General features: G+C 38.6%; 1 protein-coding gene and 1 long non-coding RNA gene across 5 annotated transcripts in view; one reads left to right on the plus strand and one right to left on the minus strand.

Annotated features, from left to right (window-relative positions):
* LOC118160577 overlaps positions 1-21,245 on the plus strand; it is a 60,031-nt gene extending 38,786 nt beyond the window's left edge. Inside the window, exons 2-3 of the long non-coding RNA XR_004747585.1 lie at positions 6,238-6,242; positions 21,137-21,245. This is a non-coding gene — a long non-coding RNA (uncharacterized LOC118160577). The remainder of the gene's footprint in view (positions 1-6,237; positions 6,243-21,136) is intronic.
* Positions 1-26,192, minus strand: part of ROBO2 (roundabout guidance receptor 2) — a 1,084,545-nt gene that overhangs the window by 1,044,235 nt on the left and 14,118 nt on the right. The window contains exons 1-2 of one of the 4 annotated variants that reach the window (XM_035315379.1): positions 23,483-23,584; positions 21,139-21,247 (exon numbers count right to left, since the gene is read on the minus strand). In XM_035315379.1, the coding sequence (XP_035171270.1) occupies positions 21,139-21,233 (95 nt within the window). In that variant the 5' untranslated portion in view covers positions 21,234-21,247; positions 23,483-23,584. Of the gene's footprint in view, positions 1-21,136; positions 21,248-23,303; positions 23,323-23,482; positions 23,585-26,192 lie in introns of those variants that run through there. The other 3 variants (XM_035315364.1, XM_035315365.1, XM_035315363.1) reach the window with 3 other exon arrangements.

Genomic DNA, 26,192 nt, shown 5'->3' on the forward strand with positions numbered 1-26,192 from the left:
TGGCCTGATGGCAGGCACGTGGAAGGGAAAAGAAGAAAAGATAATTGGCAGCATAACAAATCCAAAGGTCAACATCTGACTTCAATGACTTCAAGAGCCTTTCTACTTCAGAAAAGTCTTTAAAAAGAAAGAGTGCCCTCATATGCTTTCTGTCTTGGGACTGCATATGTGAGAGAGACCTTTAGACCTCTGCTTCATTCTACCTTGGTAAGCAACGGATCTTACAGAGATCTGAAGGCAGTAACAAAGTTTTGAGTACAAAAGAAATTTTGCAAGCAACCTGGACAGCTCCTCATGTGGAAAAAAAATTAAAATACAAAGATTTCTTTAAGTTATTCTTAGCACATTCCTAAACATTATTGTACAATAACATCTTTCCCTTGCCCTGGGAAAGCTAGTGTCAACCTGATGCAAGTGAATTGTTTATGCATAATTTATGTACAGTTATCAAAGACAAATTCTACAATTGTATTGGAATTACGTAGCAAGGTTTTGGTAACCGGAGAGCTGAAGGGGTGGCCTCTGCAAGCAGAGCCCAGCAGCTGCCCCATCAGGCCAGAGCCACCTCCAGCCCGTGGAGCAGGTGGATGTGGCCTGGAGGAGGCTGCGGCCCATGGAGAGCCGCATGCGGGAGCAGGAGCAGGCCCCGGGCCGGAGCTGCAGCCCGTGGAGAGGAGCCCACGCAGGAGCAGGGGGTCTGGGGGGAGCTACCGCCCGTGGGGGACCCGTGCTGGAGCAGTTTGCTCCTGGGGGATGGACCCCGTGGTACGGAGCCGTGTGGGAGCAGTTCTGGAGAGCTGCTGCCTGTGGGCAGCCCCCGCAGGCTCAGTTCAGAAGGACGGCATCCGTGGGAGGGATCCCACGGGGAGCAGGGGCAGGGAGGGACCGTGAGGGAGCGGCAGAGACAAAGTGTCAGGGATTGACTTAATCCCCCATTCCCTGCACTCCTTGGAGACAAGATTCAAGCCAAGCGTAAACAGAGGAGGGAAGGGTGTTGTTAGCTTTTAGTTCTCACTGCTCTGGTCTGTTATCAATAGACAATAAACTACATTAATCTCCCCTTATGCTGAGTTTGTTTTGCCTATGAGTATCAAGAACAAGTCCTCAAAGACAGATGAAGCCTACAGAACACTCAAAGGGCTTGAGCAGCTGGCCTTAGAGTCCTGAAGTCAAGCTAAGCATGCCTTCTAAAATCTGTGTTAACACAACTTCCATTTCTCAGTCCCCACCTGTAAAATGAGCCACACTGTACTTCCACATTTTACTGGAATCTTATGAAGGGAACACATTGAATGTGTGACAGATTCCAGTATTATAGCAGTAGGCACAAAGCAAGTACCAAAGAAATATTATTGAAATTAAATATATCACATGAAGTATTTTGTTTTCACAGCTTTACCTCTGTTACACCTAAACCTTGGTAATCAGAGATAAAAGCCAAAGAAAAATCTTGAAAAGCAGAACAATAAAAGTAAAGAATTCTGAGTGCCTCAACTAATGTGATTATTAACCTCCCACGATTTAAGTAGACCATATTGACTTGTGTGTTCATAAGGCTCTCATTTCATTTATGTGATTACTATAGAACATTGTAGGCTGGTTGTAAAACACATGCAAAATAAAACCATCCAACAGATTTTTGGAGGCAGATATTCAGATATGTTTTCATAATTTTGAATAAAAGCAACTGAATCAAGTTATTGGTATCTATAATTTATTTATTTTTGGAAGATATCAACAGGAATTATAGAGTTCTCAAAGGTTAAAGGCAGCTAGATCCTTAACTGTTTCACCTCTTCTGAGCTATGAATGGTGAGGACCCTGTATGTTTGCACAAAATAAATATATAAGGAAGCCATAGGCTTTCACTTGCCAAGGGACAATTTGATTGAGATGATTGACTGGGTGAATACTCCCAGCTGTTTGCCCTTTCATTGCTGAGCAAATGGACAAAGTGCTCAAGAAACAGCTCACATTTCCACAGCTTATACCTTAAGCATTCAAGGTAAACTAGACCAGCTTCAGTTTTACTTAAATGCTATGTTTTAAACCATGAGAGTTGAGGGAAGTGATGAGGAGGCCTTACTGCCCACATTCACCCAGCAGAAGGGACTGTGCAACCCAGATTTGTTCCACTAAAGGCATTGATTTCAGTAGTGTAATTTCTGTGTTCTTAGAAATGGCTCAGTTTGTATTTTTTTGCTATTAAGAAATACAATCCTCCATATATATAAATAGCACAGCATATTCTGATTTCCATATTAGAATAGTTGTGTTTATTTTCACATTAGATAACACAATATCAAGTCTCAAGGTAGTACTGCCTTGTGGAAGGAGACAAAGAATCTATCTGAAGAAATCTTTAAACACAACACTTATGAAATATACTTCTTAGAGAAATAAAAGTACATGTTAAATATTTACTCAACAGGTTAAAATTAGTTTTGTACCCAACATATATAAATAAAGTATGTAATCTGACCTTTCAAAGCTATCTTAATCAGAGCTAGAAGCTGCAAGTCAACAGTTCAATAGAATCAGATTTAGAGAGCTGGAAAAGAAATCTAAATAGTTTGTATGTATTTGTTTACACTAATGCATTATTTTATTTTTACTTTTGTCTGAAAAACTTGCTCTCATTTGATGTTTAATAGCTGTCTGCTAATAAAAATCTTTTTTTCAGATATTAATTCAAGCAAGAGGTTTTGCTTTCATTAAGATTTTCTGCTCTTTGCACTTCCAACAACCAAAATAGAAATATGAATGCAAATTGATTTGAAAATTTAGCTATTTTGCCAATATACAATATAGTTCTGCTCTATTCAAATATTTCTATAATAGCTCACCATTTGCCACCCACACACATGAAGCTTGTCATAACTACTCAAAGGGGCAATCACCAAAATCCCGTACAGTGCAAATACTTAAATATTTTTATCATTTATCTGAAAAGCACAGACCCATCTTAGTGATAATGTCAAATGTATTAGACAATATAATTCTAACATTATCATTCATAACTACAGTTTTGCTATATTTATATTTCAGTTGTAACAATGGACCTGGGAGGTGCATTTCCTGTGAACAAGCATTCAAATACTAACGTCATCCTTGCTGATCCAGTAGAGAGTAGTAGAACAAGACACTCACTAATGAAGTAGGAAAAAAGTTTCCCTCACCCTCTGGCTAGCGTGAAAGACAAGCTTTTTAGCCAGTAGAACAAAAAAACAGACACTACAAAATTGTATCAAGCCCAACTGCAAATAACATACTTGAATAAAAGCTGAAATTTCTTCAGAATTGCTCTGCATCAGGAGGGGGAAGAAGAGTGCCATTCACTAGCTTTTGTAATATACAGGAGAATGTTAGAAACTGAAGAATGTATTTTCTCTACAACTAGTGAATGACAGGTTCCTTTCTCCCTTCAAATAAAGTATACATTGCAATAGATTTCCATATGGTAACAAATATGCCTGTTATTGAAGTAGTGCCTTAGGTCTAAGATTACAAAGGCAAGATGCACCTACTTCACATACTGATACTTTCCTACATGAAAAATATACTCGGTGTTTTTGAATTCCACAGCAACAAAATAATTTCCCTGTTAATATGATACCATGTCTATGGAATACTGACACTATCATTGGGCATGGGATTTAGCAGCACTGCCTTGGGATGATCAGAAAGGTATGACTGACTTGAATTTATCCTATACTAATAAATTTTACATCTTAATGTGTTCAGTCACATACAATGAATACAAGGGAAGGCATTGTGACAATCTATCAAAAACCTTTCAAGCCAAGGCCACATTGTTAACCTAGTTTTTGTTTTACAGTCTAATAACTTTAAAGTAAGGTTACGTTAATATTTACTGAGAAGGTCCCAGCGAAGTCAATTCAAGACACCCCTTAATTTAATGGGCTGTTGCTTTTCCCATGTCTGATATACAATCTTTAAGATCCCACCTTTAGAGGTGTTCCCTCTTATTTTCCCTTTCCAAAATAGGTCCTTAAAATGACCCAATTGGCCATTTTTAGTTTTATGATTACAAGTGTTCTGAGTAAGACTGAACAAGTTAATTTTTTTTTAAAGGACCACTAATACGGATTTTAGCACAAAACCAATTTTATAAGTTTACCTCCACGTTCTTTCTGTTTAGCTATAAACCAGTTTCATAACACTTTTGTACTTCCCAAGCAATGCATTGATATAATTCTTATGACAAAAAAAAAAAAAAAAAAAAAAAAAAGAGAGAGAAACAAACGTGCTCTGATGTTACCTTTTTGAGCTACCATTACAGCTTACATGGAGAGATGAGCTAACTTCAAGTATATTTAACTGATATTCCGCATTATTGCGCACAACTTGCCTGCCAACAGATTTTTTCTCCCAATTACAGCTCTACTTTAACTTATTGCTCAAAGTTTATAACTAACTCAATATCCAAATATGTCAAATAACATATCGCCATTTTTCAATTGCTACACTTTACAAATTAAGTGGACCACCAGTTGCCATTCCACACTGATCTCTATTTAAGGCCTTTTTTGCTTTCCCTTTTTCTGCAAAGGAAGCAAGGAACTCCATCTGCACTCAACTTTAGGAACAACCTGTGCATCATAACTTTAAGCACTTATCTGTTATAGATCATTTTAGTTTCCATCTCTGTTTCTAATTGTCTATAGGAAAGAAGTATTTGCTTAAAGCCAGAGTTCCAATTTAAACTAGTAGGAGCCATTTCACAACGGACTAGTCTGCACAGCTGGATTTATGTATCTACTTTTCTTAGGTGTTTTAAATGGCTGCCCATCAATTCCACATTTGAGCACCTGCCGCATGTAAACCAGCAACTAAGAACTGCAGGGATCATACCGCCATATTCACCGTGCAACTATTAGGAACCACACTTCTGTTCAGAGATACTGAGCTGCAGTCTTCATGATTACTAGTGCTAAAATGATTTGGTTTGACTGAACTGTCTCCAAAGCAGGTCAAACAGTACACTATATAGCCTTTCTAGCATTGAAGGTGATCTTTGGAGGATATGTTTTGACATTGGAAAGTATTTCAATCAAAACACACGCTAGATGAAACCAATTTTATCACTCTTAGAGTAACCCTTGAACATCACTTATAATGGTCACAAGGACATCTTTTCTACTTTAATCTAAAATTCCAGGTAATGCTCATATTAGGAGTGCATTAAAATGCTCTTAACCTGATTGGATTTTTAAAGGGGATGAAAGGTGAATAAATGGCTAAGTGTTACAGAGAAGTCTGAAAATTGAAATTTCAATTTCTGAATTATTTATGAAAAGTGGCGTAGTAAACACGTTGAATAGCATTTCTTATTAACTTGTGAAATTAACATTGCCAGCAATTTTCACAATACAGGTTCAAGCCTACATTTCCATTGACGAAACTTCTCACACATTTTCCACAGCTCTAATGTCAGACAAAAATAGGATATTTAACACCACAAAATATCCTATTTTTTCTATTCATTAGTTGGACAGAACTCAGCAGGGATAGAGGTCCCCGTGTTATCACCAGTGCTTCTCTGCATTGCCACTGAAGAAACCAATCCTTGGGACTCTCAAGAAGATACTTCCCCAGAGATCCTTGGGGTGTTATACCAAGTGTAGTAGCTCTTAGAATTTTCAGGGCCTCTGACTGCATGGCTTACTGAAATTATGAGTCAAGAATGTTAATGTTTTCAAACTCCTTCAAAACTGAACCTATAGAATTTACCTAATTGAATGAGAAAGGACAATAAAGAATTATAAATAGACAAAACAATAAGAAACATTCCAGAATTCGTAAAACAATAGTCTTGTTATGGCAAAAAAAAAAAAAAAAAAAAAGCACCTGAATTGAACTGGAAATAAATCCTGATCTATCAGAAGTAACATTTATTGATTTTTATTTTTTTTAATGTATTTTGGTAAAGACAGTGAAACCTGAAACACTGTTGCAGATAGCAAAATGCTATGAGAATGACAAAAGTGTGATAGAATAGATGCTGATGATATGTACAGTACAGTATATAAACAGTGCACTGTTAAGAGAACACAAAATGTTAGTGAGACAAAAATAGGTAAAGTAGATATACTGCCACAAACTGAAGAAGGGAGAGCATGGTTAAGAGGATGTGCTTGGGTCAGTAATAATTTTCAGATGGATTACAAAAATCCCTTCTGCGTCAAGAGTCAAATCATAGATTTCCAAGGAAAGATTTGGTCAGAAAAGGCCTCTGGAGTAGTCTAGTAGAATAACAACAGGGAAATAGTTAGACATTCTACTAAAAAAAAAAAAAAAAAAAAAAAAAAAAAGAAAGAAAACTTCCCAAGTTTAAGAAAAAATGCTATTTTTAAATACTGTATCTGGCAATACACTACCAGATGGCAACACCACTGAAAGTTATTTTTAATTATTAGCTGGAAACAGCTAGATTCTTTACAACATACTAGTGATGCTCATGAAGAAATGACTGCAGGGAAGAATATACTGCAGCTTGTAGACCACATAGCAAACAGTTTTAGATCAAGCATTCAGAATAAAAAGTTTACTCACTATTCTAATAGTGATTGGGGAAAAAGTTGCAGGTACTAAGATGTAAATAAAACACTATCAAGTATTTACAGAATTTGGGGTGAGTCTATATGGGAATGAAAGCACACAAGCTGTGTTCTGTTTTGGAGTATGTAAATCCTTACATTGCAAAAATATGGAAAAACAATCATTATGTCATTAGAAAATAAATAAAAATCTGAGCCTTGCTCAAATGCAAGATATAAGTAGAATCAGATCCTTAGTTATTTATGATTTTTCATTAAGTTGCCTCCCATACAATATTGAACTGATTATATACAATTTTAGTGTGCTTTCCCATGACATCCTGCTACCAGCCATCATCGCATAAGACCCTGTCTTATGCTACTAAAATAAGCTTTATATATCATGACATATCAGGAGATATGCATAGCAAGAATGACTGGAAAAATAATAGAGGATTTAGGATATATTCCATTCTCCTCAAGAACAGTTTTTATCTTAGTCAAAGGTAAAATACCCTCTGAATTCTGTCTTGCTTTATTGTGGACTTAGATGTAGAGAAGACTGCTTTCTACTGCATTTCAAGTAGAAAGGAAGTGCCTCTGGGCACCCACAGTAGGAGGGAGAGGAGAACAGAGCACATGAGGGAAAGGCTTTAGAGTCGCATGTTTACTATCACCTAGTGCAACAAACTAAGTAAAAGCTGAGTTAAATAAATGGATTTTCAATATTTGCAGCAAAAGACTTCTAAGTTAAAATACCTCAGTAATTAGCTTAGATGAAATTTAATTACTCATAGAATTCCCATTGTCTTCATTAGTAACTGGCCCTTTGGTATGGATTATCACATAAATCTTTTTCCATACTGTATCTAATTTAAAGTAAACAAGCCAAACCTTGGTGTAAACCCATTCAACATACACAAATTAAGCCAGTATTTATGCTAGATCTTATTTTCTCTGAACTCCAATATCCATTTACAGTGCCTAATAAAGAATCAAATGCGACAGTAATGCTTGGCTGGTCCCCTGCCAAAATGCTTGATGCTGAGTCCCTGCCTAACTTAAGTGTATAAATTGATATAGCAGATCCTCCAGCTCCCAATCTGAGGCAGCTACTTTCCCCTAATCACAAGCTTCATGTTATGAATTAAACATGAAGAGATTTTCAAGACACATCTACGTGAGTGAGAAAGAAGGTAGTCAGGAGGGCAGCTCCACGGAGGCACTGGATGCACAGCATCATGTCGACCGAGCCGTGCCGACAGCCCGTGATACCCCAGGGAAACCCCACACGCACACAGGACATCCTTGCAGGACTGCAGCAAGAGTTGAGCCACTGCCACACACCTTCGGTCTACTCAAAGAGGGGCAGTGCTGGACTGCTGCTAGTCAGATGCTGCTGTAGACTTATTTTTTCCAATGTCTTCACATCTCTTTAATCCCCCAAAGCGAAACAGCAAGAAGTCTGTACAGCCATAAATAGAAGGAAGCCACATGCAATTGCTGGAGATGCTGGCTGCATGGAGTGATGGCAACATCCCATTCATGGGTACCACGACACAATAAGCAAGATGCTTCTGCGTAAGGAGACAGCCCCACCAACCAAGGCCAGGAGCCACTCCTTTCAGACAGGGTTGGCTTGAAAGCCTGTGGGACAAAAATACTGTGCCTCATACACATCACGGGCCAGTTGCTGTAATAGGTACTGCAGTCACTTTTAAGCAGCAGCATTTCCTCTGTCCCCTATTAACATCACGCATTGGGAAGGCAGAGCACAGCATTTAATACCTTCCCAGAACTGTGAGCAAGATAGTTACTAGAACTCTTATTACAATGACTTACGGAATAGATGTAACAGGTACTTGCATATTATTTTCCATAGAAAGGTTAGTAAGTTCTCCACACTGTATTCCTACACATCACATATTTTCTTATTAATATAGGTAAGCAAACTATGAATTTACATGAAGATTATTTAAATAAATGAAATTCTTCCTGTTACCTGGAGCTACCAATACCATTTACAACATGCATGCAAAACAGTAAGAATAGTATTATATGTAAGATTTGTTAGCATGATACCAAGAAAAGCTTCTGTAAAGACAGGCCCCGCAGCCAGCCTCCAAACAGCACATGCAATGACTTATTTCAGTTTATATCCAAAACATTACCACCAAGGCAAAAATTAGCATTAAACTGTATATTATCATAGTTACAGAACTCCTTTTGCCCTGTAAAAGGGGAGAGGGAGTGGTAGTCACATAGTTCCTTATACGTGTATCTGCTCACATCTACAAACAAATAGATTAATAGGTATCATATTAGATGTAACAAAAAGTCAATATAGGAGTCGGGGGGTGGGGAGGGAGGTGGGGGAAATGGTGGGAAAAAACACTTATGGTATGTTGGCTCTAAGACAGGAAGGAAGGCTGAAGTTGCATCTTATTGACAGAAGAATAAATCCAGAATAAACCCATATTGCATCCCCTTCTCCCTGAAGGCATCTTCAAGGCCTTCTTACTACTGCCTTGAAAGAGAAAAATACTAGACATTTAAGTGTCATCAGCTCGGGAAATCAAAGATGCTGTCAGACGATCTGGTGTTTTACACTCCAAATGTGAGTACCCACTGGAGATTAGCAGAAAAGTAGATCACTTGCAAGGAATTAGTGAAAAGTGTTTAAACTTTATCTAATTTATATAGATATAAAGTAACATAAGTTACACAGAAATTTATTGATGTGAAGATTGGATAGGAAAGTTTTAGGTGTTAAGTTGAAAAAGTTTTTTGAAAAAAATCACTACCCTTAACATATATATTCCTCACTACACACCTGACTAACTCATGTCTTCATTTACTTACATGGTACTTGCAACTTCCTTTTGTATTAATTTGATTTTTTCCCCATCCTCATTCTTGGATCAAAGTGATTATTACCTCTCAATAAGCTAGGCTAACCTAATAGAAGTGCTCTAATGGAAATATCTATTTTAACCTATGACAGTTATTACTATGAAAACAAGCAGTAAGAAGAATTAGAACCATTTGTTCTCAGGCTTTTATGGTGTGAGGAGACTGCTGCCTTCAGAGGGCTTGTAAAGCTTTCTTACAGAAATGCTTTCTGGACTTTTCTATATAATTTAATTAGAATGCTTCATTTCCCAGAATAACATTTGCAAGAATCACCTCTCCAAGAATCAACTCTTCTAAACAACTAATTGTCATATTTTCACAATAAATGTATTACTTGTATCCAGTTTCACCAGAGAAAAACATATCACAAACCTCGAGGTAAATAAACATTTAAATACAAACAAATGAAAATAAACATTTTAAATGCTATTATTTTATTTGAGAAGTCTGAGAATTAATACAGGATTCTTATCAAATCTAGAAAATGTTGAGGAGCACAGAGTGTCTGTTCTTTTTTTTTCCTTTTACTGAAAGAAAATAATATTTCATATTTATGTAGCCTGTCATCAGAAAGTCCCAGGCCTTTGTAGGGAATGACCCTGTAAAGAAGCAAAGAATCTACCAGGATTCAAGAATAGTAAGAGTACTCTTTTATAGACCTTGTATGTTTGAGTACATCTGGGGGGTGAGGTATGTGTAAACGGCGCAGCCATTGAGTTTCAAGTTGGAGATAATGACATTGAGACCTGCCAGATGAAGTTAGCAGTTTCACATGAAAAACTTTCATATTTACGCTTATTTTAAGACACAATTTTAAGCCCATGCTATGTACAGTGTGTACTTGAAGTACAGCACGTGCTTTCTGATTTGTACGTTATAGCACTTAAGCTCATTCTCCAGCTGATGGACAGCACAATGAAACAACCAACATAGACTGATCTTGCTAGTCATGCGCATGCATAAATTAATATGCAGAATTGCATCTAGAATCACATATGCTCGCTTCTCCATCTTTTTTTTTTTTTTTTTTTTTTTTTTGATAACCTAGAGAACAATATTTCTAAATCTCAAGCACCTTCGTAGAGCACAGGTGTCTGCGCACTGCCCTGGGCTGCCTGCACTGGCTGAGCCCACCTTTGAGCTGAGGTGTAGGGACAAAAGACCATGAGACATCTCTTCCCATCATTGCCCGCTGAAAATACCTGACTGATTTCTACATGCAACAAAACTTAAAAAGCTTGTATATTTTTCTGCATCAACTGAGAGTTCAAGGAAAAGTAGTGACACGCCTTTCACACAATACTCTTGAAACTTTCAGTTGGACAGTGCTAAATATCAATACCACAAAACTTGAAGCCTTACACATTTAACAAAGTTCCCCTGGGAACATTATGCTACTTTAGAGCAATAAAATCTAGAAGTTTTCTGCCAGACTTATGGATCTTACTATTGAAGGCAAATTCCTATGTGTACTTCAGAAAAAAATCTCATGTAAACAGATCATTCCTTAATTTCAAAATAACCTCTAAAACATAGAAAAAAAAAAAAAAATGTAAGGCAGTAATGGACAAGTGCTTGGCACATGCATATACATATGTATCTGTAGTATTACAACATTCATAGTAAAGTTTCCTTAGGCAGCTACTTTACAATAAAGAAAATGCATAGGATTTATTACCAGTAATGATTGATGCCAGCCATTTTGAAACAAACTGCAGACAGAATATAAAGAGAATAACTTGCTTTAATCTTGAACTACACACTAAACTATTTCTCAGCAAAATGAAACTTCCATTTCTCTCAATAAACCTTTTTTCTTTCTAGCTTTTGCAGTTCAGGACATACATTTAATACTATTCGCATGAACTTCATAACAAGACATCTAGTAGATGTTATTTACTCACTACATTTAATGCAAAACATTTTCACTTTCACAAAAATATTTAAACAGCCAAGAAATAATCAACGTTTCTACTACTTATTAGGATGATGGAAGCAACATCCTTATCCATGTATCTTTAATGCTATGATCTTACAACTATGAAGCATTCTCCTGTAGCACTGATGTATCATTTAACAAGATGGAAAAGCTGCGACTTATATTTATCTCATCCAGAAATGAGCTGTCAAAGTTAAATTGTCATGTAATTAATTGTGCATTTACTGGCAATTTTGGAACTGTGAATGAAAGGCTGTACTGAAATAGCAAGTCATTGCATGCTTTCATCTAATACATTCGAGACAATTCTTTGAATACCACTGTCTCTTAATAGAGTGCTAACAAGATCCTCCTTTTAAAAACCTGTCACCTAATAAATATAACAATATAATTTTCTTTAAAAAAAAAATAAAAATCTTTCTTAGATGGCCATCATTGGATGAATTCCATAACTGGTGATGAGAAAAACTCGACCTTTGAGAAATAATTTACCTCCAGAGAGAGCACTGAAATGGCCTAAGAGGGAGTTGGTGCAAACTTTAATGGATTTACATGCAAATATGGTATAGGACAACCTGCCTTCACATGCCTGCAGTTCAGTAGTCTCCAATTCTACTTTTATTCAAAAGGGATCTAGAAGGGCTACTGATAGCCTTTTAACCTCATTTCACTCTACCCCAATGATACTACTCTCCTGCTCTGCCTCTTTGGCAGACCGTTTGCCTCAGGTTTTTGCTTTGGGAAATTGTGATTTGTCATACCAGTTTCCAATAGGCAATACAGCTTTTGATATACCTCTTTGGTTTTTTCAGTCAAGCTTTGCCATTCCAAAATCTTTGCTAGGCAGTATTCATCCTGCAAGAGTGAGGCTCTAAAACCAGAACAAGTGGCAAAAGGAGAAAAATGATATATATTTTCCCAGCCTCGGTCAGTCAATACAGGAGCTGACACTGTGGAGATAACAACCTTACTGTCAAGGTGTAGGTGTTTATTTAGCAAGTAAACCTAAACAGCAGCTGAAAACTGAAAGTAACTTTCCTGAAAAACAAATCTATTTCAGTTATCCAACACATTAAACAAGCTTCTTCAAACTATGAGCTTTATGACAGAATATCCTTTTAGATGTTCACTTCAACTTACCAAGACCTGATGGTTTATGGGTACGGTAACTTTTTAAAATAAATTACATACAGAAAAAAAGACAAATCAATCCTGAAATACTTGAATTTAAAATGCAATATAAATAAAACTCTGAGCTGTATTTCAATAAATATACATTAGGACACTTAGTACTTGTACAGGTTCCAGAATAAAGTGTTTTATACCACATGCATTGTATCATTCTCTTCACTGCCAATTTTAATTATTTTTTATGAAGCTTACTACAACAGTGACTGCCAAGAGTATTTTTGAATCATACATTTTTGTTAAAATATCAAGAACGATATTTTTGAAGGAAATACTTATACATTAAAAAGTATATTTAAAATAAGATAATCTAAATTACTACAGAAATCACTCAAATATTTCTAAATGTGTTTAAACTTCCACAGTAAGGATCCAGAAGACAGGGCCAGCACACGCATCACTCAGTTCCTCCACCACAACTAAATTCAACCATCTACTAGAGTTCCCCAGTGAGGAAGCTCTAAGAACAGTGGACGCAACACAAGACGCCTGTAGAGTTTTGGTTGGCCTATCTCCCATTATTCTAAACAGAACACCTGGACATAGTGGACAAGCAGAAATTGCTAAAGCCTGCCATCCAAATCTAAATTTAGATCAAAGCACAAGTCTCTCAGCCTAGGTGCAGAATCCCAAGTGAGTGCTCTCCAGATCTCTGTAATAGGATGCTTCACAGGAGAACAGTACGGATTAGTTTTATTTTGCTGGAATGAGCTTCAGTTTCATTTAAAGGAGATGAAGTGATTACATTGAAACAATTTAATGTATTCCACAACACATTCTGATAATCTTTGGAGAGACGTTAAAAGTACATATGTTTTTCATTACCACCTACTTATGTAAAAGAAGATATGAATTGTAGCTGGTGATTTGATTTAAATGAAAGTTTTACAGTATATTTAAGTGGAGTTTAGGGTATAAGCTAGGACTACAGAGTGATTCAGAAATGAGTATAGCAGTTCCTCCAGGTAATCTCTTCCCCCAGTTCTTCCTATCCCAAGTATTTGCTTTCCAGAAAAATGTTTCCTGCCTAAGTAACAGAATACAGTGCTAGGACTCATGGAGCAGATTATCTCGAGAGTCATCACGCAGCACTTGCAGGGCAAGCAGGCGATCAGGCCCAGTCAGCATGGGTTTATGAAAGGCAGGTCCTGCTTGACGAACCTGATCTCCTTCTATGACAAAGTGACGCGCTGGGTGGATGAGGGAAAGGCTGTGGATGTGGTCTACCTTGACTTCAGCAAGGCTTTTGACACCGTTTCCCACAGCATTCTCCTCAAGAAACTGGCTGCTCTTGCCTTGGACTGGCGCACGCTTCGTTGGGTTAGAAACTGGCTGGATGGCCGGGCCCAAAGAGTCGTGGTGAATGGAGTCAAATCCAGGTGGAGGCCAGTCACTAGTGGCGTTCCCCAGGGCTCGGTGCTGGGGCCGGTCCTCTTCAATATCTTCATTGATGATCTGGATGAGGGCATTGAGTGCACCCTCAGTAAGTTTGCAGATGACACCAAGTTAGGTACGTGTGTCGATCTGCTCGAGGGTAGGAAGGCTCTGCAGGAGGATCTGGAGAGGCTGGACCGATGGGCCAAGGTCAACTGCATGAAGTTTAACAAGGCCAAGTGCCGGGTCCTGCACCTGGGGCGCAATAACCCCAAGCAGAGCTAGGGGCTGGGAGATGAGTGGTTGGAGAGCTGCCAGGCAGAGAAGGACCTGGGAGTGATGGTTGATAGTCAGCTGAATATGAGCCAGCAGTGTGCTCAGGTGGCCAAGAAGGCCAACAGCATCCTGGCCTGTATAAGAAACAGTGTGGCCAGCAGGGCCAGGGAGGTGATCGTCCCCCTGTACTCGGCTCTGGTGAGGCCGCACCTCGAGTACTGTGTTCAGTTTTGGGCCCCTCGCTACAAGAAGGACATGGAGGTGCTCGAGCGAGTCCAGAGAAGGGCTACGAAGCTGGTGAGGGGCCTGGAGAACAAGTCTTATGAGGAGCGGCTGAGGGAGTTGGGCTTGTTCAGCCTGGAGAAAAGGAGGCTCAGGGGTGACCTTATTGCTCTCAAGGGAGGCTGTAGCGAGGTGGGGGTTGGTCTGTTCTCCCACGTGCCTGGTGACAGGACGAGGGGGAATGGGCTTAAGTTGTGCCAGGGGAATTTTAGGTTGGATCTTAGGAAGAACTTCTTTACCGAAAGGGTTGTTAGACACTGGAACAGGCTGCCCAGGGAAGTGGTGGTCACCATCCCTGGAGGTCTTTAAAAGACGTTTAGATGTAGAGCTTAGGGATATGGTTTAGTGAGGACTGTTAGTGTTAGGTCAGAGGTTGGACTTGATGATCTTGAGGTCTCTTCCAACCTAGAAATTCTGTGATTCTGTGACTCATGCTTTGTTGTGGCTTTCGCAGGCACTGACTTTGCCCCACAGATCTTCCCTTCTGACAGTCCCATTAATACCAAATTAATTAGATAAAACATACATGCATTCTCCAAAGCATAACACATTCCCTAAAACATATAGCATATATTCATATATATACACACATATAGACATGTTCTAATATGTCTGTAAGCACACGTATCGTTTTTAAACAAATGATTGCAACTTCCCCCATTTATGCTACTAGCCAAGTGGGCAAGTTTTCTATTTCAGAGTGCTGGTGTATCAAGAGGTTCAAAAACAAGGAACAGCAATTCAACTTAACCTGGTCCAGGAGCTCTGCAAACCTATCTAGTCCTTTTCTCCTGCACACTTCTTTCCTCCCAGTACATGAAGATGTGAAGATGTTCAGGCTGTATTTGCTGCTTCTAATGAGAGGAAGGAAGGTTATCTAGCAATTCAAGAGGAATCACAGTAGAACTCCCCACCCCCTCCCCCACCCCCACCCCCCCCCCCGTTGCCCAGCCACAGCAAGGTATTTTCTTCTCACTGTGCTCCCAGGGAAGGATCAGCAGATCAGCTCAAGCAGTGGCTGCTGTTCTTGTGTGTGCAATACACCACCTACCACTACTCTGGTCCTGCTGATAGTGGAAATTGCACACTTCACCTCAGCAAATTTTGGATGGGATTTCACACAATGGGGCAGGGGGGTGGGAAGAGGATGACACTGGTACAGTTTGAGGAAATCCCTCATGCTGAATATCAGAAGTCTGCTGGAAACAATCCAGGTATGAGAATCCTTTCAAGGGGAATGCTGTGAGCAATATTAAGTGAAGCTTGCCCAGCAGCTGACACTCTAATTGACTTGATCTGATGACTTTCCCATAAGTTGGGAGAAACATCAACTTGAGATGTTGCTGAAGTTATATTTCTTAAGTACAAACAGTAACGTCTTGCAGACAATTATGGGGCTAAGATTTTGCTGAAATCAGTAACTTTATAGTTGCAGAGAGTTGCATTATATTCCTGATTTGTTGAGAAGCATTTAGTTTATCTTCTTTTTAGAAGAGAAATTATTTTGTAGATATATATTTTCACACAATCGTGGAAAAGGACCAGGTTGAAAAAGACCTCTGAAGTCATGTGGATCAAACCTCCTGCTCAAAACAGGGACAACTTTACTGTTAGATTGAGTTGCCTTGGGCCTTGTGCTATCAAGGCCTGAATGGAACAATCCATGGATGATTGTTCCCAGACCTCTCTGGGTAACCCATGTCATTTCTTGACCATACTCTCAGTAAATAATCCCCTCCTTGTCTCTGACTGTGAGCTTTCCTCCTGTACCTCATGGCTGCTGAACCTAATACAGTTTCCCCATACAGCTCCATAAGTGCCTACTACAGGAGCACAACTGTTACACCAGCCCACCTACCACACTCTTGTTGATGCCACAGATGATGTAGCTCATTTGCATTACCTCCAGGGCATGCTGCTGACTCATATTTGTTACTGCCCACCAACGCATCCGTGACCTTTCCCCAAGAACTACATTAAATCTACACTATACACTGTAAGAGGTACCTACAGATTACCTGTGGCTTTGCATGTAGTAGTTTTTGAAAGGCTGGTTTAAAAGGATGACTTAAGACAACAGGTTTTTAGTGAAAATTAACACAAAAACAAAAGCCTGCCAGCCATCTCACATGCGGCACCCAGAACAGATCTCTTTTCTTCCTCTGTGCATGCACAGATCTCATGCACCAGTAGGTGATGCCACAGGCTTTGGAGGTGCTGGGTGACCGGTTGGCCAGCAAAGTTCACTGCACACAAAGCAGGTCTGGGAAGCAGCACCATCTGAGTCCTACTCAGTGTCACCATGGAGCTGCCTATCTTCACATCAGGAGACAGGAGCTTGGTTACGCACGTATACTTGGCAGATTTGGCCATGCTAGAGGCAAGCTGTGACACTGCAGTATGATTTTGCGACATCAGGATTAGCTGAAGTGTGAAATTGAAACCAATTTTGAGACCCTTACTTCCTACATAGAAGTTTAACTCATCTTTTTCTCCTTTAAAACCAAAGCCACTAGCCACTGTATAAATGTAAATAAATATATATGTGCATACACATACACATGATATATATAAAATATTGATTCCTTTTGTTCACTTGTCAGACAAGAAGATGGTGAGAGGAAGTTACTTAGAGATGTTTTAGCCCAGTGATCTGCAGTGGTTAGAAATAGGGACTGTTTCTAGTGGCTATTTTCAGTACAGCAGAAAGAGGCACAGTTCAATACTAATTAGTTTACCAGTAATTCCAAAGCTAGGCCTTCCTTCCCACAAACAATCCACAATAATCTCAAGACTGAGAAATGAGATTGTTGTTCATCATTTTTGGAGTATGTTTGGGGCATATGGGGGGAAAACATAAGGGGCACATGTGGTTTTTCTCAGTAGCACAGATAAAAAGATGGGAGATAATTTGAATGCTTATGTTCAGCTTTAAGCAACAACCTTGTGACTCTGAAGCCCAGCAAAGACATTTTTTTTACTGTTTCTGAGGGTAGACTGACGTATCCTGTACATTTCAAGTTAAATGCAATACTAAGTATAACCTGCTTTATCATTGGATATAGTTACCAAATACAAGAAGACAACAAAAACATTCCCCAGGACATCATTTCAATTTAAAAGTTCAGATAATGTTCTCCAAATAGAACTGTGCTGGGAGGGGGAAAGAAGTGTCTGCAATTAGGGGCCAGAGATCAACCCACCAGCGACACCCATTACTTTTTAGTACATGCAGTCTGGGCTCTGAAGCCTCTCTGCTTTAGCATATTGCACAGCTTTTATCCTTGATCATTAAAGAAAACAACCTGTCAATGCTTTACACTGACAACTCTGAGAAAATAGATTCAGAAGGATTTTTGCTGCATATAGAAAGAGATGCTTAGAAGCATACACCCAAGATTACCAGCATTACTGCTGCACTCTTCAGAGAGCACAGATGCCTTTTCATTTAGCATCTCCAGAGTTTTAAAGACAGCACCTACCTACTCTATACAGCCATGAAATTTCACAGACATTCCTTCAAACATTCACTTCTTTTGTAAATCTAAAAATTATTAGATTCTATTATTCTTCTTCTGTCTTAAGACTGAATATCAATATTAATACTGTTAGAGAAATCATATAGTTGGAAGTCTTTTAGGTTACCTGAACAAACAATTGAGCAATTACTGTTGTATGGTATTCTCAAAGTTTGCCAAGAAAAGACCAAGTCTAGATGCTTCAAAAGATTCTTCAGATTTCTTATGGTTCTGTGTTAAAGAGATAAAGTTTTTTTTTAAAAAAAAAAAAAAAAAAATTACTTACGAATATAAGATATATGCTGGGGTTCTTCTGGAGACAGAAGAATGAAGCTGTAATATTCAGGTAAGGGAGAAAAGCAGAATGGGTGTAAAATGCTGGAAGTAACACATTTGACTAATGTGTGAGAGCTCAGAATAAAATGAGTCTCTTCCATACTTCAATCTGCATTTGCAACTTACACTGGGTAAAATGAAGTAGTTAAAAGGTATGCAATGTGTAAAGAGACCAAGATATGAGCATTCCTCTTCAGTTTCCTGGACCTCAAAAAAACATAATAGCTTGGGTAATGTGTAGAAAGAGGCAGGAATAACTGTTGAAAAACAAAGGTTTTTTAATTTGAGTTTACTGTTCCAACTGGAAACGGCAGTAGAACAAGTGTTGGGAGTTCTCTAACTTCCATAGCAACCCATTTGCACTGAAGTTATGTGACTCAGAAGCTGAGTTCTTTATATGCAGCCATATGGCTTTAAAACCTTTTTGATTTGATGCCCAGATACAGAATAATTATTGCTTCCTTTTATTGTCCTGGTAGACTCTGAATATTCACACATCACAATTTTACTTAAATTACTTGAGTTCTCCTTCACTTTTCAGTTTCCTGAAAGGCTTTACTTTTTTACTTCAAACAAAAAATGTTAATAGAAATCCACAGCAAAATTTAAAAATATGTCTGGTAACTTAAAGAAATTTCATATCTTCTAAACACCCTGTACATGTCATTATACTGAGAAAGTATGTTACCTGCTTTTAATTTACTACTCGAGTGCTAGAGGATTAAAAATTCACATTTCACTTGAAGGTTTAAGTAGTCATCAGCAGTTGCAGTATGTATTCTCAAAAGGACATACTACACTTGTATTACAGCAGAGTATAAGTCTACCAACACTGAAACATAGCCAGCTTTGTAACACTGGGCCTAATTAAATGAATTTCTTAATATACACAAACCGCAACTATATGATTTTGATTTTTAAAAAATAGCATTGCTCAAGTTTCACATCTTTTGTCCCCATCAAGAAGTTATTGCCACTCTTTTACATTAACAGAGAAGATAACATTTTAGATAATTTAAACCTTAAATGAAATAAAGCTATGTTTTGTTAATTATAGAAAAACAAACACAAGACAGGAACAGACCTCTCCTCCACAAGAGATGCAGTAGTACTAACCTAGCATTTTCTAATCCATTGCTTTGTTTCAAGGCAACACTTATCTTGGAAATTATGTCAATGCTCATATGACTAAGACTAAGCATGTGCATAAGCATCTACTCATACAACACCAAAAGATCATCTCAGATTTAAAACAGTGCAATACTCAATGCCTCTCACCATTCAGAAATTCTAAATACACTCAGAAGCCTGGAAGGCACCTTTCACAGTGTAAGTGAACACAAAACAAATGCTTTCAAGTTACTGTTTCAGTGTTTCTTTCCAATACACACAGCAGAAATAACTTCACCATTCACCAATATTTCATAAAACAAAAATGTACCACCATACTTGTTGCATTTTAATACAACACCACAAGAATTCTTCAAGTAAGTGTTCTTCAAGACAGAGACTACAATATCAAAATGGGAGTTTTTTTTAAAGGAAAAAAAAAAGTCTTTAAAATAACTCACTTTTTTCTACACGATTTATATCACAGAAAGCCTTTTTGCATGTCTGCTGATTAGCTGCAAAATGTTCATAACTTATCCCACAGACATACAGTATGGGTTCTTTGGTCAGCTTTTAATATCTGCAGAGATAACATCAATTTCCATTCAAGTTTCAGCAGAAGTTTCCTACGGAACTGCAACACAATGTTTACAGACAATTTCTAAGCTTAGAACTGCACCAAATGTAAACACCATTATCATTCCAGCAGTCAAGAACTACCACTTCTGTCCAAACTGCACAGTGGAAAGGATCCACCACTGGTCACATGCACTACCTGGCATCATTCTTGTACTAAAGTAAGTAAGATAATCTGTAGCTGGAAAAAGCACAGCATTTTTCCTCACTTAGGAGAGTGAATTAAATGCATGACAATCTCAGCTCACCTGTAACATTTCCTGAAGTTGACCTGACAAATATCAACAAGAAACAGCGATCTACTTTCATTTAATTTCAGTGCCTTTGAATTATCAATTAGTTTTCCTCGACCCTGTTCATCACAAAATAAATAAATGACAAAAAAACACCAGAAAATGCTTGCATATTAGGTATGTCTCCCGTTACTTCTCTTAGTACCAGACCTTAGATACAGTCTTTAGATCAGAAACATGCAATAACGCTTTCATTATGCAAACAAAAACACTAAGCTAGACTTTTTTTTCGCCTCTCCGCATTCTTGCAGCTGTTATTATGCTCTGCCATCAGTGAGATGGAAATACAACATGGAAAACATTTATAGCATGCAACAAATATTTTGAATATTACATGCTCATTGCAGATATCACAGCTAAGTAATGCAAAGTGTCTGTCTATAATCTCTTCAGCAACAATTTTTCCACACCTAAATAATCAGAGACACACTCCAGGCACAGAGCACAAGAAAACAGATTCAAGCATCTGGATAATCTCATAAGGCACTGAGACAACATTTTCCAAACAGCACTTGACTTTTCAACTGAAAAGTTTCAGATTGACATTATTATTCCTTGTCAAACATATCACACGAGTTCAAAGCTTCATCACAAACCCTTGTTTCTCCAACAAATCCTACACAATATTAAACTAATAAAAGATTAGAGACCAAAAAATGGGAATCTTTTGAACAAACAGCTCAATATTAAAAGATCTTCACTTACCTTGAGCTTGTCCACTGATCTGGTAACTCCACAGCAGCAGAATTGTTGCTAATATCCAGTGTGTCCACCCAGTTAATGTGACATGTCGTGGTCTTCCAGCCATTGCATTATTGGATGCTATATGAAGAAAAAATATTGGATGTTTAGTTATAACAGGAAATATACCTCAAGGTAGGGGGGGGGGGGGAGAGTGGGGGAAGTAAAACAGACAAAACACCACAAATTTCCTCAGTATGCATCCATCATTACTTTAATAAATACCTATCTGTAAAAATGCTTTTTAATTCAGAACCTCCCTTACTCTGTTTGTTCAAGACTGATCTCAGAGGCTATTACAAAATGGAAGTAAGTTGCTTTGAAAATGCTTGCATTTACCTTTTATACAGAGGTTTTAAGTTTAGCAAAAACAACAACAAACACCAACAACATAAATCAAACAACAGGGGTCCAATCTTGCCCAATTTAGGAGTCCTGAACAACAAGAACTTCACTGAGTCACACACAAAAGTTTTGCTGTGGAGTGCAGCATTGTTCCAAGAGAAGGCTGCAATGTAGGACAACATTACCTTTGAGATTCTTCCTTTCCCCCTTACTCTCTCACATGGAGGGAAGGAAGGCAATAGAAACTACAAGAGTTTTCTTGCTTGGGTCGTTGGTTTTACTCTTCCCCCCCCCCCCCCCCCCCCCCCCCCCCCCCCCGTTCATTGTGACTCAAAAACCTCCACTTCTTCATTTAGTCGGTTGTCCAGTCAAGGTCACTGTTTTCTCATGTAGTTCACGTAGCTGTTCAGAACTCGTGTTTTGAACAGCTCTAAACTGGCTAGTGAAACCAGTTCTTCTGCAGAGAAGAAAAAATCCTCAGTGTTGCAAGTTGATTTTCTCACTATGAGTTTGTTTTAAACTCTACTAGAACAGCTGCTATTTCTGCAAAACAGTGCCCTCCCTCGTAAGCACTTGATAGATTTTCCCCTTCCCTTCTAATTAAGGGCATATGGAGGGAAAAGGGGAAGGGATGCTACAAAACATTGTTTGTTTGGAAGTGCCTTTTTAGCCCTCAGAGGAAAGGGGGTACAAATAAACTGAAAATGGTAGTCCCAAATAAAATATCTAGAACAATTAGCCCTAAAAAGTTGGGGGGGGGGAGGGGGGTTGTTTGTTTTGTTTTCTTTTTTTAAGCCCCTGCAAATTCAAAGAAGCAGGTTTGTAAATGCAGTATCTTAGAAAATAGTTTGAGGAAAGAAAATTCATGAAATAGAATAACAGATACATTTATAATTCTCAGTGTAAGCAAACAGATGGTATTCAATTAGTTATTTACCTACTTTACTACTAGTAATTAAAATCTGTAATATAATTTTTAATTTCACTGACTACAGAAAGCTGGAGTTTCACAAAAGAAATTATATTTTTATCTACAGCCCTGTTAACTGCAACATAAATATCACAACTAAGAAAGCATTAAGATAGTACATTTGAACCCCTCAGGGAACCACTAGTGTTTAAGCAGAAGTTTTTACTTTGAGATTCGTAAATAGTGAATAGAGGAAGATAACCGTTTTATTTCTTATCTTGTGAAAGAGGTAATAAAAAGTTACACTTAAAAATAAAAAAGAAAATGTATAACAATAAAAAGGTCAAATACATGCTGAATTAATGAGCAATTCAACACAATTTAATGCAGCTGTTCACATACAGAAAAAAATAAAAAAATACAACTACATTTGCCAGATAAACAGCCAAGAGAAAATGGCAAGAGTACCTTCTTGTCATTTGTTGACAATTAGCTGTAACTAATTTAGAGTGAGCCAGGTGCAGTCAGTTGGCAGGAAATCAGCTAACATGGATAAATCTGTCATACAAAGGAATATAGCAAAGTCTGAAATTAGTTATAGATAAGGCTTTTACTGAAGTGATATAGGCATGAAAGACTATGATATTTTCACTTGTGTTATCAGAGATTTATTGCTGACTCCAAAATCCAAAAATAAAAGCTAAAAATAAATGAACACAAAACATCCTTTAAAGTATTTGGAATCCTCTAATCATTTGGATTCACTGTTGTCTAAAGAAATACCAATGATATATTAAAACTTTAGTGATTCTAGTTTGCAAATTCAAAGCAAAAATAAACAAATAATAATATTATATTTTTATTGAATAAGTATATACATACCTGAAACCAGATTCTGATCTTCCTATATGAAAATCCCTGGCACAGGCAAGCATCTTTAGATCCACGTAACCAAAAGCATAACCTGATCTGATGCATTTAAAAATAAATTTATCACTGAGGTATTGAGTTGCCTGTTATAAAGACTGTATCTTTTAACCTCATTTCTGTTAGTGCATTACCTAGTCCATTATAAACACAAGATCCCTCCGAGGGCCATCTGTGGAACCAGATACTCTTCGATGAGGACCTCACTGCAGTATCAGGATTGGTTGTGCAGTTTAATGAAGAGTAATGATAAGATTTTTCCTATTTAAATTCAGAAGCAATACAAGAATGGTGCAGCAACATCCGTATCACATTAGAGGTTTTTAGTACTATTATAGCTGGGGTAGAGCATTCCATATTCTCATGTCTAACTGGCAGCCACTGCACTCATGCTTAGCAGGTGAGAAGTAATGAACTCCCGCCTAAGACATCTAAGAAGCTAGGTGGAGGGAAACCAAACAGATAATCGGATACACCTGTCAGTTTGGAGACATCTGTGGCTCAAGTTAGATACTAAAAAGGGTTCACAAGCTATGTACCTTACTAAATCATTACTAAATCATTAACTCAGTAACTTACCAGGTTTGCTTTCAGAGCCTTTCAAAACCTAAGTGTCCTGGTTTCAGCTAGGATAGAGTTAAATATCCTCCTAGTAGCTGGTACTGTGCTGTGCTTTGGATTTAGGAACCCACAAGCTTTTTTTTTTTTTTTTTTTTTTTTTTTTCCTCAATTCTCTGCCCCATCCCACCAGGGAGGGTGAGAAAACAGCTGTGTGGTGCTTAGCTGCCAGCCAGGTTAAACCACACAAGTTTTTTGGCTCCAACATGGGACTCAAACCTCTGAGGCTGAGTCTTGTGCTCTACTAACTGAGCTAGTCAGCACAGCAGTTAGTACCCCTGCCTAGGTTTGATTCCCCAACAGGAAGCCCCCAGAGCACCTTCCCCAGCATGTTTTTTATGTGCACTAGAGGGTCTTTATCCCCTTCTACAGTATGTAACAGGTTTGCTGGGCAGGTCTTGCTCAGTTGGCAGATCCCCTAGTATTGACTAACCATGTGGCCTTTGCCAAATGTGTATCCTGACTTTTGAGTGTCCCAGCACCCTTTGCCTTCAGTATAGTCTTTAACAGTCCATTGTATCACTTGATTTTCCCGGAGGCTGGTGCATGATAGGGGATGTGATACACCCGTTCAATACCATGCGCTTTGGCCCAAGTGTCTATAAAGTTGTTTCAGAAATTAGTCCCATTGTCTAACTCAATTCTTTCTGGGGTGCCATGTCATCATAGGACTTGCTTTTCAAGGCCCAGGATAGTGTTCCAGGCGGTGTCATGAGGTACAGGATATGTTTCCAGCCATGCAGTGTTTGCTTCCACCATTGTAAGTATGTGGCACTTGCCGTTGCGGGTTTGAGGAAGTGTGATGTAATCAATCTGCCAGGCCTCTCCATATTTGTATTTGAGCCATCGTCCTCCATACCAAAGAGGCTTTGACTGTTTGGCTTGCTTGATTGCAGCACAGGTTTCACAGTCATGAATAACCTGTGCTATAGTGTCCATGGTCAGGCCCACCCCTTGATCATCAGCCCATCTGTATGTTGCATCCCTGCCTTGATGGCCTGAGGTGTCATGGGCCCATTGAGCTATAAATAATTCACCCTTATGTTGACAGCTCAGGTCTACCTGAGCCACTTCAATCTTAGCAGTCTGATCCACCTGCTGGTTGTTTCAATGTTCTTCAGTGGTCCAATTCTTAGGTACATGAGCATTTGCATGGCATACTTTTACAACCAGGTTCTCTACCCGGGCGGCAATATCTTGCCACAATGCAGCAGCACAGATGGGTTTGCCCCTGCACTGCCAGTTCTGCTTCCATTGCTGCAACCACACCCACAGGGCATTTGCTACCATCCATATGTAAGAAACAAAGTTGTGTTTTTGCAGTAGAATGTGTTTTTTCAGTGGAAAATTCCACTAACCTTGCATATTCAAAAGTGATTGTGTAGGCATGACAGTGGCATAGAAGTGAGGAGTGTGTTAAGCAGATAAGGGTAAGGTCCCACTGTCCCCAAAAAAGGAGGGTAACTAAGAAAAAACAGGATGAGCAGTACAAAATCATTAAAACCAAAAAATCACAGGGCCTCTAGTCATGAAAGAAGGAGGAGAAAAAAAGGAAAAGGAGAAATTAATGGTTCATCAAATAAAATTGTACATATATGCTATAGTAATACGCATCGAATAGTTTGTGAACCTGTAGTACTCAGCCACTGAGGAAACAGGGGAGGCATCAAGTGTCAGGTAATAGGGAATATAAGGTTATGATATACTTTTACTGTGTGCTCTTTCGCAGGACACTCGCCATTGCAATCACAAATAAAATATCTTCACAGAGGAACCTGTCTGAAAAAAAATAAGATTTTTCTCACAATTTGGGTTCTCCTCTGGGGTCTTGTCGCCTACCAGAGAGTTATTGCCACCACAGACAGGAAGGTGCACCCCGCTGATTTCAGCGGACCCGTTGGGGGTGGTGGGTTGTCTCGGGATGGCTGACAAAGGACCGAGACTCTTAAACTGAAAACAGGCTCTGCGAAGCACTGGGAAGAAGGGAGATCAGTAGACACAATTTTTGGAATAGACCCGGTAATTCCATGCAAAGACCACGCTAAGACAAGCTTTACTGTATTGCCTTGGGGGGTCGGGGAGACTCGTGTGGAGTGTGAATGAGACGTACTTTTAATGTGAAGTGAGTGTGGAGTCCCAATCTGCAGTTCCATAGTCCTGTGAAGGTTGTAGCTGGAGACAGACAAAGTGAAAGATGGAAGGGCGAAAGGGAGTCTCAGTGAATTA

Source organism: Oxyura jamaicensis, chromosome 1 (genome assembly GCF_011077185.1).
Source record: "Oxyura jamaicensis isolate SHBP4307 breed ruddy duck chromosome 1, BPBGC_Ojam_1.0, whole genome shotgun sequence".
Classification (NCBI taxonomy): domain Eukaryota; kingdom Metazoa; phylum Chordata; class Aves; order Anseriformes; family Anatidae; genus Oxyura; species Oxyura jamaicensis.